The sequence below is a fragment of the Sceloporus occidentalis genome, unplaced genomic scaffold (assembly GCF_023333645.1).
Source record: "Sceloporus occidentalis isolate IW3139 unplaced genomic scaffold, rSceOcc1.0.p SCAF_452, whole genome shotgun sequence".
Classification (NCBI taxonomy): Eukaryota; Metazoa; Chordata; class Lepidosauria; order Squamata; family Phrynosomatidae; genus Sceloporus; species Sceloporus occidentalis.
The window spans coordinates 167,869-185,175 of NW_028317432.1; the positions used below are offsets into that span (position 1 = coordinate 167,869).

At 39.5% G+C, this 17,307-nt stretch overlaps 1 protein-coding gene across 1 annotated transcript in view; it reads left to right on the plus strand.

The window, feature by feature from the left end:
• LOC149271891 (transcription factor 20-like) overlaps positions 1-17,307 on the plus strand; it is a 53,123-nt gene that overhangs the window by 25,738 nt on the left and 10,078 nt on the right. The window contains exon 4 of the mRNA XM_089507031.1: positions 486-535. Within this exon, the coding sequence (XP_089363157.1) occupies positions 486-535 (50 nt within the window). The remainder of the gene's footprint in view (positions 1-485; positions 536-17,307) is intronic.

Genomic DNA, 17,307 nt, shown 5'->3' on the forward strand with positions numbered 1-17,307 from the left:
CAACCGTTTTTTATTAAATATGAAAAATTTGTTTACATGTGAATTAATATTTACTAGTAAACCTTTTTTCTTATATGGTAGTCTTTTATTCAGACTTTTTCCTTTTTTCATAAATTAATATTCAAATTTTAGGGGGTCGTCTCATAATGAGGGTTGTCTTATAATTGAGCAAACACGGTATATTGAGTAGGCTTTAATTTGATTAGCACATCATACATATTTTGGTAGCACTCAAATTTCAATTTCCAGAATTGCCTTAGAGCCAGCCATGACTTAACTATTCAGAACAAGAGAAGGCTGGAACATATGTTTTACCAGGTGTGTAAATTCTGTTTATTTTGTATTTTAAAACCTATGTTTTAGCCAACACCAATTATTGTTATACATATGAAAATAGTTGAATAATAGGTTTACTGCTTAAAAATCTGTTTCTCAATTATGCTGTTTGGTTGACCATTTTCTGTATATTTCCCACTTTTTTCCAGAATGTTTACTGAATGAAGAGAACTTCTCTGTACGCTGCCCCAAGCACAAGGTAAGGCATTGTGTATCAATAGTCATTGTTTTAAAATAGTTCGGCTTGAGCTAGAATAATTTAAATTTATTTTATTCTACTAACTCACCGATAAACCACTTATATATTCCCCTTTTTCAAAGATACAATAGTTCTAACCAGTGAAAATGTGATATCAAGGCAGTGGACTAATCATAAAATTAAATTCAATAGAGGCAAAATAACAGGACATTGTATAGTACTAAATTACTTAACTGTGGAGCTCAATTTGAAGTGGACATGTGAAGTACTCACATATGACCTTTTCTTGTTTTGTTTTGCTTTCTCCAAGAGCTAAGAAGTGTCTTGGCTTTATTAATCTTGTATACATGTATTCTTTATCTATCTTGGTAAATATTGCCGCCACCTCCACCATCTCATACACAACGGGTCATTTATAGTTACTCTACTCTATTGCCAACCTCAAAACTTAAACAAAATTATACCTTGCTTGTCCTATCCCTGTTTGTTTACACTGCTAGGCCTCTACAGCTAAGGAAAGGATCCACCAAATAAAAAAACAGCTAAAATGTAATTTGTCATAACAGCAATGATTTGATGTTTCCCAGAAATCCTTAATAGAACACATGGATACAGAGCATTGCTAGAATGTAAAAGCTATCAACAAGTATAACTGCACGCAGATACACATATACCAAACTAGCAATCCTATTCCACATGCGTGCATCATTTGGCTAAGATTACCAATTTAACGTAAATAGGGAAATTGTGTTGATGATAACCTGGGTTTTATTCTATTCAGAAACATGAACGTGGGGGAATAATTTTGTTTGGTACTTAATAAAAATCTAGAAAACCTGCTAGTTTGCTAGATAAGACAAAATGGGAATGGGATAGCAAATATGTTAAATATGTGAAACTACATGTTCTCTTTTGGATTGCCATCTTAAAAATGTGAAAAGCTATGCAGGTGGGTCATCAGTGTACTGTTGACAACACAAATCTGTGCATATAATACATACAAGAAATGTACAGCAACCTTGCAAAATATCAATGTGAGGGGAAAAAAGATTCAGTGACTGCTACTGTACATACAGGTGTATTGTTCTGCTTCTCCGAGGCACTTGTTCCATGCATTTCTCCACCTGGAGATGAGAATTAGACTTTACCTTCTTGCAACACTGTACACCTTCCTGCTGCTCAAGATGAGGCTCAAGCATCTCACATTCCTCTATCTCTGCCTGTGGTTTAAAATTAGACAATACAGTCCTATATCACTGCATCTCCAGTTGCCACTGAGGATGGGGTGCATTCATCTTGCGTCGATAAACTTCTTACTGCTGCTGGGAATGGTGCATTGGCACCCGCATCTCTGCACCTTTAGCTGCTGCTGGGGGAAGGCGTACTGTTACCTTGCATTCCCTGCACCTCCAACTGCCATTGAGAATGGGCTTTTCTGCCCTTCACCCCTTGGCAGTTCATTTGCTGCTGGGGATGAGGTTTTCCACTTAACATTTCTCCATCTTATCTAGTCTAAGAAGACGTTCAACCATTCACACATACCTAGTTCTAAAGTTGATCTAAAAGAAGGCAAAAAAACACTACATGGGGCAGTTACCAATTATGCCACAAGAAAAAAATCCTTCTTGATTCCATAGCGGCAATCAGATTACTCCCTGGATCAACTTTCTAATACGACTGTCCTTTTATGTTACCCTTATGTTATGCTTAACCAGGAAAGAATCCAGTCCTTTCTTAAAAGTATCCACAGAGTTCGATAATACAACATCCTTAAACCAGAGAGTTCAATATTCTTATTGTTCTTACTGTGAATAACCCTTTCCTAAACTTATGCTGAAATCTCCTTTCCTCAAGTCTCAACTGATCACCTTGTGTCTTTTGTAGAGACCTCTTGGTGAATAGATCACTAGGGAGCTGTTTATACTGACCTTGTATGTATTTGTACAATGTGATCAAATTCCCTCTTAGATGTCTCTTTTCAAGTGAAAACAAGATCAGTTTTTCTAGTCTGTTTATAACTAAAATTCTCTGTTCCTCTAGTTAACTTTGTAGCCCGCCTTGACACTTTCTCCAGCTCTATAGCATCCTTCTTTAAAACTGGTACCCAAAATTGCACTGCATATTAAAGGTGAGGCCTCACCATTGCTTTATAAAGAGGTAAATATTTTATTTTCATCTCGTGATTTAATATTACTCTTTATGCATGCCAAAACCTTGCTGGCTTTTGCAACCACTGACTGGCACTGTACTTTGTCGCTTAGTCTATGTTCTACAATTATACCCAAGTCCTTCTGATTTTCTGCTTTTACCAATGCAATGCCCTTAAGAGTGTAAGTTGCATATAAGTAAGTGTATGAAAAAAATGCAAAAAAGATTTACTACCATAAAGTTTGACAAAGGCTGGTGGTAAAACTAGGGCATGGAAAGGGTTAAAATACCAGCTTTTGAAATACTTTGTGCTGATACCTGAAACAGCACATGGCGCAGAATGACCAGCTTTGGGGAAAAATGGTTTTGAAATAGCAAAATGCTACTGCTACTTATTGCCCCATAACGTGCAGAAAAAAACATTGGGTATTTCTAAACTCAGGACAAATAGAATCTATTTAGCAGGTTTCTTCAATAGTTTTTGCAGATGAGAAAAGGTCATTTTTAACAAAAAATCGCCATATTTTATAAAAAAATTTTAATAGTAAATTAGATATGATAAAAATAATGGTATCTTGTTTGTCCTGGAAAAAAAAATATATAATGTGTGTGGGTGCACAAATTGAGAGAGAACAAAATTACAGCTTAACAGCAACACTGAAAAATGGTCTTGTCATTAAGGGGTTAAAGAGAACTGGGCCCAAGACCCTGAGGCACTACACTTACCACAGTTGTCCATCTTGATAATTTACCATTAACAACTTTTTGCACCCTGTTACTAAACCAATTTCTAACACAGGCATTTTCTCCAAGACCTATTTGTCTTCGCTTATCCCTTTCCGTACCGGTGACATACTTGGTACTTCCTGGTTGGGTGTCACCCACAGACCGGGACGTACCAGGTACGGCATCGATGATGCGCGATCTGTAGCAGCCACTCCCCCTCAATTCCGTGCACATGATCGCTTTAAAGCGAATCACGAGCATGGAATTAAAATATTTAAATAAAACTGCGGTTTTCAAGGGAAGATGCAGTACGAGAACGCCGTTCCTGAAGGGGTTATACGATAACCGCTGGTGTGGAACAGTTAAATGCTTTTGCAAAATGTAAATAGAAAACATCTACAGCAACACCCTGATCTATACATTGACTTTCAACATCATGAAATGCGATAAATAGTATTAGTTGCAAAAGAAAATAAGTATATTTAACCCCTTCATGGACAAGTATTTTGTGCACTAAAGACTGGAGTTTTTGTTTTTCTACCATGTTTCTTTACCCTCAATTCCCCTTTTTGTGTTACGTACATCCACATAAATTAACATCTACAGCAACACCCTTATCTATACATTTACTCACAACTAAGGATGCACCGATATATTTAAGTCAAAATGCCAAAATAAAAAAAAATGGCCGAAAGTAATCGTCCGCAGGGGCTGGGCTGCTTACCTTCGTGTTGGCAGCAGCATCCTGGCCAGGAAAAGCAGGAACCCAGCGGATTCATGTGAATGCACATCACGTGACTCTGCTTTGTTCTTTCTTCCCCTCGGGACGTGGCCAGAGAAGTTGTTCGGGAGGAAGCAGCAGGGCCTCTGCAGTTCAGGTAAGGGGGTGGGGGAGGATGTATGAGAAAGTATGTGTGATTAAGGGAATGAATGAGTATATGTGGGGGGTGGCATGGCATAGGGAGCCTGTAATCATACTCCTGTCATGCCCAGGTTCTAGCATGTGCTGGCTGCCTGGGCATGTGATTGCTGTTTATATATAATTATGTTATTGGATTTTTGTCCAATTTTGGTGTTACTTACCCCCCCCCCCCCCCCCCAAAAAAAAAAAATATATATATATATATATATATGTGTGTGTGTGTGTGTATATATTATATATATAATTTTGGTGTGTTTATATATATATATATATATATATATATATCACACCAAAATTGGACAAAAATCCAATAAATAAATATATATATATATACACACACACACACACACAGCAATCACACTGCTATCTTGCCCAGGCATACCTAGATTCCATCATTCACTGGGTGACTTTGCATGATAGGAGTCTGATCGCTGTTAAGAATCATATCTATATATTAATATTATTACATTTTTTGGTCCCATTTTGGTGTATTACTTTTAATAAAAGTGTGGTTATTTTCGGGGGTCGTTTTGAGGTTCGGTTTCGGCCATGTGAATCCTGAATTCTCCGTTTCGGTCCAGAATTTTCATTTCGGTGAATCCCTACTCACAACATCATAAAATGTAATGAAATTGGTTTGACGTGATCTGTTCTTCACAAAACCATGCTGCTTCCTACTGATATCATTGTTCACTATTTATTCCTGTATGCCATCTCTTAATAAACTCTCAAACAATTTCCCCACCACAGATGTTAAGCTTTTGAAAAATGGGAACCACATCAGCTTTCCGACAATCCTTTGGTACTATTCCTGACTGGAAAGAATATTTTGAAGTTTAAAAACAGTGGTCTGGCTAATTCTTCTAACTTCCTATAGTACACCTTGGGTGTATCCCATTTGGCCCTGAAGCTTTGTCTACTTAAATGTTTAAAAACTATCTTGAGTCAGCAATTCCCACAATTGATTTAAGGTTTCTGTAGTGCTGAATTGCCAATCAGCGGATAGTGGCTCTTCTTTGTTATATACAGATGAAAAAAGGCATTTAGTATTGCTGCCTTTTCTTGATCCTCACTAATTAACTTACCATCTCCGGACACCTATGTTGTCACTCCTAAATGTTGTGGCATTAATGTACTTAAAAAATCTTTTTGGGTTTGTTTTGCTCACATTGGCTATCATCTCATTGTTAAATTTAGCCAGTCTAATAGCCTTTTTGCTTGACATATGATGCCACTGAGCCCTCTGACTATTACCTGACTAACACTTTTATTCATCCACATTGGTTTTAGTTTCTTTCTTGTGGATTTACTTCCTAATGGTACATGTGTAGAAATATATTTTTGTGTTTTAAATATACTCCACTTGTCCTCTGCATCTCTGTGGACAAAGGGGTCATCCCAATTAATTCTCTGCAAGCATGTCCTTAACTGTCTTGGTGACAGTTACAGCAGTTTGCTTTTTACTATTAATTTCAAACTGCACCATATTATGATCACTACTTCCCAATTGCTCCTGTACGTGAATATTTGAAAACAGCTCTACATTGTTGGTTAACAGAAGATCCAAATAAGCCTCCTTCCTAGTAGGTGCCTCTACTAACTGAGACATGTAGTTGTCTTGCAACAAGTACAAAAATCTCCTCCCTTTAACTGAATTACTAGCCCCAATATACCAGTCAATGTCAGGGTAATTCAAATATCCTATGACTAGAACATTTTCCTGCTGTGCGGCTTTTTCAACTTGTAAAAAAAAAGCTGATCTTCCATATCCTGGTTTCCCAATTCATCTGTCCCTCCTGAACAGTAATAATACAAATTGTGGTCAGGCTCTAAAATGTGTCACTTAGTGTACACAAAAATATAATATAAAGAATATATTATTGTAGAAAAGTGCTCTATACAGTGCTGCAAACACTAAAGGTACAACCCACAGGAAAAACACAAAAATAAAAGTGCTGCGCAAAAACAAATATTACATTTTTATATTGACAACCATGTGAGTAGTTTCCACCAGAAATATAAACAGTGTGTAACTCACAAAAAATAATTAAAAAAAATATTTCCAATTGTGTATATCAGACTAGGGCTGAAACAACGAATCGATAATAATCGATAACGGAAATCGTTGTCGACGATTTCCGTTATCGATTAATCGAGTGATCGATTCGTTGTTGGAGCACTCGGCTCCTTTTACTTACCTCCGCAAGCGTTCCCCGCTTCCGCTGCACTCTCCGCCTTCTTTTTGTTGCGTGTGGCTCCGTTCGCACAGAGCGGTTCGCTCTGTGCGAGTGGCTCCGTTCGCACAGAGCGGTTCGCTCTGTGCGAGTGGCTCCATTCGCACAGAGCGATTCGCGGGGGTGGGGGTGGGGTTTCAGGGGATGCAGGGCAGAGTGGGGGTGGGGGGGCAGGCCAGGGTAGGAGACTGAGTGCAGGGCAGAGTGGGGGTGGGGATGCAGGGCAGGGTGTGAGTGTGGGGGCAGGGCAGGAGACTGGGTGCAGGGCAGAGTTGGAGACTGGGTGCAGGGCAGAGTTGGAGACTGGGTGCAGGGCAGAGTTGGAGACTGGGTGCAGGGCAGAGTTGGAGACGGTGCAGGGCAGAGTGGGTGCAGGGTGTGAGTGTGGGTGCAGGGCAGAGTGGATGCAGGGTGTGAGTGTTGGTGCAGGGTGTGAGTGTGGGGGCAGGGCAGAATGTGGGGGCAGGGCTGGGTGCAGGGCAGAGTTGGAGACTGGGTGCAGGGGCACAGTGCAAAGTGCTGGGTGCAAAGTGCCAGGGCTGGGTGCAAAGTGCCAGGGTGCAAAGTTCTGGGTGCAAAGTGCCAGGGCTGGGGCAAAGTGCTGGGTGCAAAGTGCCAGGGCTGGGTGCAAAGTGCCAGGGCTGGGTGCAAAGTGCCAGGGCTGGGGCAAAGTGCTGGGTGCAAAGTGCTGGGGCAAAGTGCTGGGTGCAAAGTGCCAGGGCTGGGTGCAAAGTGCCGGGTGCAAAGTGCCAGGGGTGGGGCAAAGTGCTGGGTGCAAAGTGCCAGGGCTGGGTGCAAAGTGCTGGGTGCAAAGTGCCAGGGCTGGGGCAAAGTTTCTTGAACAGTAATAGTCCACCTCTTTTCAGAATGTTTGGGGTTATTTTGTTTCATAAATATTGTGTTTGGGTTTTTGTACTTTGAACATATTGTTTTTTATTACATCATAACAAAATAAGAATGTTAATGTAAATTTTAAGTTGTTTTTTAACATCCAGTTCATTAAATTTTAAATAAACAAAAAATTTGCATATTGTTTTTTTTTATCCGATTAATCGATTAATCGAAAAAATAATCGGCCAACTAATCGATTATTAAAATAATCGTTAGTTGCAGCCCTATATCAGACGTCCATCCGTTTTACAGCAGGAACGTATTGACATATATATAAAAATATCAAGAACAAACAAAAATCATAGTTCTGTTTTTATAGTAAATGTGTATCTAGGACTCCCCACCCCCCGGGTAATATCGCACTCACATAGATTTCAGCAAATCAGCTTGCTCGGACTTCAGGCGCACAATAGATAGTAACAGAGGTATACTCCTGTTTACTTCCTATCCTATTTAATTTCCTTGGTCCCTCCCCCATTACCTAGTTTAAATACTCCTCCAACCTTCTGGCCATCCTATCCCCTAGCACTCTTACATTCAGGTGCAATCTGTCATGACTATAAAGATTGTACCCAAGTGCAAAAACAGCCCAGTGCTCCAAGAAGCCAAAACCCTCTTCCTTACACCATATTCATTTATTTTGTCAAATTTTATTAAGAAATGAAAACAAAATGAAAATCTATTGCTTCCTTAAGTATTTAATTCCTGTGCCCTGGAAGATGAAGGGAATTGCTCTCACAATATTAAAGTTGCTGACAAGTTTGAAGTAACCCCAATGTTGAATGGTATTTTATCAGACCGTGGGTCTACTTAGATGGAAAGTAATGTAAATGCTTAGGTTAGGAGAATGGTACAAAATAATATATAAGTGTTTGGATGTACCAGTGAGCGCAATTGGATCAGCGATTTGGAAGTGGAAGCTATATCACAACATTTGGATGCTGCCAAGAAAAGTCGCTAAAGCAAGGAGACTTGTAACAAAACCCACAGAGTCCAGTTATCACTGTGAGCATGAGTCATGATCGATATATTAGTATTTTACTAGGTTTCCTTCTCTTTTTTTTCACTCTTTTTTTCTCTTCTGCATCCACATATATTTTTCCACTCCTTTTACCACTTTTCTTTCCTGCTTTCAGAACAAGACAGTAAAGGGTATGTCAGCAGAACCTCCTGAACAGGGCTGATGGGGGGGCATAAGTCCTAAAGTTGAAAAGTAAATTCAAGCACAGGTGAGTAGCAGCTCCCATCAGATTATTTAGTGGGTTGTTGGATACATTTATGTAGATAACTGTGTTTAACATATGTACAAACAAATGCCATTTATGGCAGTTTAATTGATATCTCTTAATAGCTACCCTTACTTTAAAAGATAAAACTTTATGTAGCAGATTAACACTGTGAATTGTGGAAGTAGTCCCTTTGGGCTTCCTATAAAGTTTATTTATTGTTTTCATTACATGTTCAATGTGTGGGATCAGCAGGCATGGGCAGCCATCTGAGATCCCAGCTGAGTTTAGACAGACCCTACTGGGTCTCTCTTGCCCGACAGTGACCTTGTAGTGAGTGTCACTATTGACAAGTACTGGAAGGGAATACCTGATCATGAGATTGATTTCATATTATAACGGTGTACAGGCGCTTGGGCGGACTGCACTTGATCAAAAAAGTCAGGTCGTACAGGTACCTCCTAAGGGGCATCTTGCCAACTGTTGTGTTGGCCTACCTGTGTGTCTAGGGTTACCAACTGTAAAATGTTAGACTTAAGAAAAATGACAGACCCATTTTCACCAACACTTTTTGTTCATGGGTGCTTTATAGCACACAAATTCATGCATTGAACTGGCAGATTGTTACACACACTGTAACATGATCTATTTCCTTTTAGATAGTGAGAGAATTGAACCCAGATTAGAATATTTTGCAGTATTAAGGGGATGCTGAAATAGATCCAGTTAATATTTGTGTAAGCAATTACTATCTAACATTTTTTATAAACTCAAGTTTGAAGAATAATTAATAATTGGGATAATTGCTCACCACTAAGAAAAAAAAAAAAAAAAAAGTGTTTAAAGGAATGTTTGCCTGTATTTTATTACATCACAATGTACTGCATTTTGGCTGTCATTACATTTTTTATTATTTTTGCGGGTGGGATCTGGAGTATGTAAGACAAATGTTTTAACCCCTTGACAACAATTGACGGTCTGGGCCCGTCATGGCTTTAAACGGGTGTAAAAAGCGATCTATGTTCGCTTTCTGCACCCAAACAGTGTTGCTGTAATGCCTCGGTGTTCAGGCATTCAGCAACACCGAGACCGGCATCAGGGGCCATATCTGGCCCCTCCCTGAAGTGTCAATGTCCTCCATACACTGTATGGCCTCCTAAACTTCAACCCACCCCAGGACCCCAGAGAGAGGTCTCTCCAGAACCTCCTGAGAACTCTGCCTACAGGTACTGCATTCAACCATGCAAGTTAATGGAGCCCAGCTTTCTAATCACAATGTGATTAGTAAAATTTAAAAGAATGGTAACATGTAAAAAAAAAAAAAAAAGTTACCATCAGGGGAACCTTCCAGTTCCAAAAATGTAAATATATATATATATATATATATATATATATATATATATATATATATATATATATATATATATATATTAATAAGAAATGTATGATTTGATGGGGTAAATTGAATTGGCCGGGTTTAACAATGTCCCAATTCACACAGGGGGAAGGATGACAGATTTCCAATTTGAAAAATGCACACGTCCCAAATGTGGCCTTTTAGCCCCCCAAAAACCCGACAAACCAATGAATGTGGGACATCACTCTACTCGGGAGATGTTGCTGAACACATATGGGGTGTTGTGTGACAGTGACATATACCAGGAGCTGTAAATTCATGCCTAAAGTACATGTGTGGGGAAAAACACACACAAAAAATACTGCTGCCAATTTTGACAGGCTGGTGGTAAAATGTGTGCATGCAAAGAGTTAAAATACCAGCATTTGAAATACCCTGGGCTGTCTAGTTTTCAAAAATATATGATTTTATTGGGCACAGTGAATTGGCCAGGCTCAGAGATGTACCAAATAGGGCATGGGCAGTGTATCACCAAATGTCAAAGGTCAACATTGAAAAATGTGGCCCTTTTGCCCCAAACAACCATGCATGGGTGGTATCACTGTACTCAGGAGATATTGCTGAACACATTGGGGTGTTTTGTAACAGTGACATATACCAGGACCTGGAGAAAAATGTGTGTGTGGGAAAAAAACACATACCACAAAGTTTGACCAAGACTGGTTGTAGAATTAGTGCATGGAAATAGTTAAAATACTAGCATTTGAAATACCATGGGGTATGTAGTCTTCAAAAATATATGGTTAGATGGGGTAAATTGCATTGGCCAGCTTCAAAGATACCCGAAATAGCACATGGGGGAAGAATTACCAGATTTGGAAAAAAATGGTTTTGAAATAGCAAAACATAACGTGCAGAAAATAGCAAAAGAATTAAACAAAAACAAAAAAAACATGAAAACTTTGGGTATTCTAAACCCAGGACAATTAGGATCTATTTAGCAGTTTTTTTCATTAGCTTTTATAGATAAGTAAAAGATTTTTCAAGTAAAAATAAGAAATTCAAATCCAAATTTTATACCATATTTTATACTTTTTTTTTTTAATAGGAAATGATATGATAGAATCAGAATAATAAGATCTAAAGAAAGCCCTTCTTGTCCTAAAAAACAATATATAACTTGTGTGGTTCAGTAAACGGGGGGAAAAAGAAAATTACAGCTGAACACAAGCATGGCAAAAATGTTAAAACAGCCATTGTCATGAAGGGGTTTAGTAGTGTTTATCCACCCTAGTGATTGCTTGCAACTCACTCCATTTAAACTTTCATCACTGCATATGCAGTGATAAATGGCAACTATTTTAAAGCACTGTATTTTTGAAAATTAGGTTTCTGTCATTTCATCTGTTAGTTTACAGTATGTTTCTTTACCAAATGTTACTCCTGAAATTAGTTTTGAATAGAATTTAGCAAATTATTCACAGACAATATTTGACTTATAAACTTTAAATTTTATAATTTTTATTTTGTGTATTCCCTGCAGGTAAAGCTTTTAAAATAAAAAGGGTCCTTACACCGTTGTGCAGTTCCTCATCTTCACTCTGGACACCACCTTCTCTCGGGATTTGTCCTGTGTAGTTTGGACATTTTCTTTGTGGACTTACAATGTTACCAAGGATGTCAGCCGAAGATGTTCGCTGTCTACACAATGCAATCTAAATCCCAGAATAAGGGACATGGGTTGTTTAACACAATGTGGGAAGTATTAATACAAAAAAGGAAAAAAAAATACAACTATATATAAATATATTTTTAGTCTGAAAAAGACTTTGAGAGGAAAGGCGCGTTGAATCTCTTTTTATGGTTGAGCTGAAATATTGCTTTAAAAAACAAAGCTAAAACATGTTTTTTGTTCACTATTGACCAGTGCTCAGTATGTTGTAGAGCTATTGCAAATTGAAACTTCAGAATGTGGGATCAGAAATCTTGATGCACAGCTGGTGTATATTCTCTAATGTTCATGTTTGCGACAGAACTTCTGAACTGCATTAATTGCATAATTATTGGTAGCCTTTCATGTAAAAGTCTTATCACATAGAAGAATCTAATCAGATCTTCATATGCAAATCTTCAAACTGCGTCACATTTGGGATATTATTTACTTTTTACTTTACAGCTGTACATTCATATTTTTTTTCTACATTGGAAAATCACTGAATAAAAACTGCTTCAGCAAGCTGAAATGTATTGTAAAAAGAAAGTTGGTCAAAAGAGAACATTTTCTTTTTCTGCCAATTTTTTTATTTTTTTTTAACATTAAATAGACCTTTTAATGACTGTGTGTGTGTATATATATATATATATATATATATATATATATATATATAATACATACATACACACACTTTTTTTTTTTTAATATTACTTGTGCATTGGCCCACATGAACAAATAATGAGGGAGATGTTAGGGTGGGGAGGTGCCTTTCCTGTGCATTTCATTTCAACCATGAAATCTTTAATATTTGAAGTTTTGGTGTTTCACAAGGGGGAATGAACTTTTTTTTTTTTTTTTTAAGAATTTTTTTTTTTAAATGACCAAAAAAATAAACCTAATAAAGTTCATTTTAACCTATTGCCTTTTTGCTATTTTTGTTTTCCATACATTTGCCTGCTGTGTTGGTGTTTTCTTTAACTCTTTTAACTTAATTTATGTTTTATTGGTTTTATTCAGAAGACCCTAACTTAATACCAGTAGAACTGAGATATGATAAGTGGATTACAAAGAATTACATTTACCTAGAAGTCTTCCAAAATCAGTATAAATCAACCACAGTTCTATATTTGGCAGTGTGTTTCCTAAATTGAGCCTCCCCTCCCCCTCAGTTGATGGAAACAACCAAAATTACACATATTATGAATGAGAATGCATCATATTGTCATTAAGATAAATTATGACTGTTGTGGTATTTTCTAATTACTATATTGTGGTGCGTGTGAATCCATATGTTACATGGATCCACATGTAGTAGAAAAGCATAGCTGTTGGCTCAACCAGTGGTTATAACCAGCAGAGGTCAGTGGAGATCAATAAGTGTCTGCATATTCTGTATAATGAGCTGTACATTTGTTTGACACAGGATTCTAAGATATTTAAAAGCATCACAAAAGCTAGTTTGTGAGAAAAGCTAAAACCTGCAACACTCAGAGAATCATATGTGTAAATGAGTGTAATTGGGGGCACAGGGTGACTGTAAATTCCTGTTGATCTGCCCTAACCAGATTCCCATGGACTAGCTGGCAATGGGGGTCAACCTGGCCGGAAATGCTCCATGTGCCTGACTAGGACCTAGCCAAAAATCCATGGAACTGTGCGGTGGTTAGGAAACCCCAACATTTGGAAATTTTGTTCTACCACGTTACTCTTTTGAGGTTATACTGGGCTCATGGTGGGTCACAATCGGAATTGTAAACAAGATACACTTATTTCATCACAAGATAACTGGATGAGGTAATATGGATGCATGAGACAACACACAAAACTGAAACTTAGTGTTTTGCTGCAATTCTGGTTCAGCAGAAGCTGGTGAATGAGCAAGACAGAAAGTAGATCATGGTTTTCATAGTATACTTTGTTTATGTTCAGTCATTGTGTAGATTGTAAATGACCAGTTTCTACTAAAGCCACATGCCCTCACTTGTTAATAATTTTACCTTGCGCACAGTGGGGTGGGGGTGATTAAATTAACTTGAGTGTATCTTCCCCAAGAATAACTCCCTCATCCACTGCTTAAGGTGACCCACCCACCCCATCAGGGCCGGACTGGTCCACCGGGATACCAGGAAATGGCCGTGCCTCGGCACTTAGTCCCACGTCTTAAAAGGGGTGGGACGAAGAGCTGAGGCACGGCCATTGGGCGGCTCAGTGCGTGCACGCCAGCCCCTTTAATTTCATGAACGCTGGCCTCCACCCACTGCCCCAGCAGACACCAGGGAGTCAGAAGCAGTAGTAAGTCGGGGGTGTGTGTTATATGGGGGGCATAAGGCTTTTCTGGAGGCGGAGTGCCCCATGATATGCTTTTAACCCCCCCTCTTTTATGCCACTCTGCCTCCAGAAATGCCTTTTAACCCCCTATATGCCACTCTGCCTCCAGAAATGCCTTATACCACCCTATATGCCACTCTGTCCCATGATATACCTTTTAACCCCCCCTATATGCCACTGTGTCCCATGATATGCCCCTGGCATATAGGGGTATAAGGCATTTCTGGAGGCACAGTGACATATAGGGGGTTAAAAGGCATATCATGGGGCAGAGTGGCATATAGGGGGTGTAAGGCATTTCTGGGGGCAGATGTGCATAACTGGGGGGGACAGGTTGGCAAATGGAAAAAAAAAAACAAAAAATATTTTTCTCAATCATAGCTTTTATTAACGATGAAAAAATAGTTTACATGAATTAATAAAGAATTACGTTTCTTACAAGAATATTGTGAACAATAATGTGATCACTGTTTTGTTCCACTGAATAAAATGGAACTTTTTCATCTAAAAAATTTTTCAGTAGCAAATGTTTTGATTCCATTATGTCTAATGTATTTAATTTATTAGGGCCTTTTAACATTTTTTCTTTCCGGCCCTGCACCCGATAGGGTACTTTATCATTTATAAACCAACATCCTTTTGAGGTTGAGATTTTTATGGAATATACATGCCTATGTGCCAGGGGAAGAGATGGTGATAGTTGGGCCTTGCAAGTAACTTATTGGCTTGCAAACGCTTGGCTTTCCTGTAGGTGAGTGTATGTGAGTTGGGCTAATGTCTAACTTGTGCGTGTCACATGGCTACCCTAGGCAACACTGAAACCCACAGAGAATAGATAGGAAGATGGCTCACTGACCCAAGACCTTTGATCCACACAGGGGTTAAATCATTTTGTAGAGTAGACTCATCAGTGCAAGGCTGAGTAGTCCAGCAAGGCTTAATGGAATTCCGAAGCAAGCAAAGAGTCCACAGATTAATATGGGGATCCAGTGGTATGTTGGAAACAGGAGTCCAAGCATTGTTGACATGTAAATACAGTGAACCAGCAGTAAAACATAAACAGCAGTTCCAACTGTAATATTGGCACAAGGGTACAACGCTAGATACACTATACTAGTGCACACATTGAACTCTCAGCTGGTTCATTAAGGAGAAGGATCAATTCCTAATATGAGGGAGATAAGGAGTAAATTGACCTATAGGCTTAAGTTCTAACTAGGCCCCCTTCAGAAAATTAGGACCTTGTTTGTCAGGTCTCTGTGAAAATACAAATAACCCTGCTAAAAATGGCACACAAACCAATAAAACGCTTGAGTACTTGTAGTAAAGTGTGGACTTAAATCAGATTGAAATGATGAATGAACTGTAGTGTTGAATATAGCAATGTTTTGAAATATATCAATTGCAAAATAAAATCTGAAAAGATAAACGTTAAAATAGTGTCAAAAGTTGAAAATAGGTATAAGATAAATGAATAACTATAGACTACCAAGCAGGGCTCTGTAAGTATGGATACCTTGAATAATCACTAAGGCTGGGAAGGACTTCTGGGGGTGGAGCTGAGCCGAGCTGCCACGTTTTATCTAGCTCTCTTCGCTGCTATCATAATCTGGTGTCATCCACCGACCTAAATGAGCCAACAAGGCACCTATAACATCCGGGTGCCATTGCACTCCATACCGTATCTGTCGCGGAGAGGAACTTTACCCAGGAGTTCTTCCTGCGCTGCAAGTTCCACCAGCGAGCAGATGAGGCAGGCCGCACTGGAACGAGCCAATGCTGTGTGGAGGGGAGGACCAACTGCCAGTCGTGTCACCGGATGAACAAGTTCCTGTGAACAAGGGAGGTAAGATCAGAAGCTGCACCTGACACACAGTACAATTGCAACTACTCCTGTATTGGCCCATGTCACGGTAACCCCCTGAGGCTGAGGACACATGGGGGTGGGTTTGAGTTTGGGAAGGGGGTCACTGATCAATTCCTGGGGAGACTCCTTGCCTGCCCAGTCCCCTCATGTCTATCACCATGTGCTCATTGGGTGGCACAGGGTGACTGTAAATCCCTGTTGGTCTGCCCTAACCAGATTCCCATGGACTAGCTGGCTATGGGGGGGCTTAACATGGCCGTAAATGCTCCATGTGCTTGACCAGGACCTAGCCAAAAATCCATGGAACTGCACGGTGGCTAGGAACCCCCAACATTTAGAACTGAGTCACTATGGATGTCTGTTGTTCTACCACGTCGCTCTTTTGGGTTTATACTGGGATCGTGGTGGGTCAAAATTGGAGGTGGTTACAGAGCACATTTGGGAATCCTTAGAACCAGGGTTTAGCCAGCCGCAGCTCTGAAACTTAGGCCCGGCTATGGCAACAGATCAAGTAGCTTTTTGGAACATCCTTGGACAAGGAGCTCTCAAATGGTACTCTCGGAGTGACGCCGCTCACCTTGGAATCACCCTGAAATAGTGACTTTGGGTGGGCATTGCTGGCCATAGAACTTTATGGAGGAGCAGGGCTGTCTGGTAGTGATGTGATTATTATACGCCTGATCTAATTATGTTTGTGTGTATAAATAGCAGTACTGTTTTCCACCTAAACATTAGTTCTGTCTGATGATTGGGGTGGGCTGCTATGACAACTTATTGTCCTTTTCAGGACAATGTTAGCACTGTGTACCTAAACTACAGCTTGCCAAAGTGCCAGCACTGCTTCATTAGATTGCTTTCCTGCTTCATCTTGCAGCACTGAAGGGGTTAACCGCTGTTGTCTCGGCAGAAGGATGCACAATTTGCCGTGTGTACCTAGTCGGGGTAAAGGTAATCCCGTCACAGTCCATTTTCACGTTCCTCACGCTGGGAGAAGCTGACAACGCACCTTGTAAGCACTCTCATCAACGTTTTCTGTCTTTAGCCTCTTCTTTGCCAAATATACCCACGGATCACACATAGACAACTCTTACTCAGCTTCGTTGAACACTGCTCTACTGTGAAGGAGGAGGCAAATGTGTACCTCCAGGTTACAAAAACAATATCAATGGAGCGCCACTCAAAAAAGAAATGCTACCCCATGCACGAAAGTCCTACCTTCGGCCCCACGTTGTACTCTAAATAGTAATGATACATTTGGGTTCTTCACACCTTATATATTAAATCATCTAAATCAATCCTTACTTTCATCTAATGCCTGACATAGAATGCGCATTGACCAACGTGATGGGAAAAAAAAAC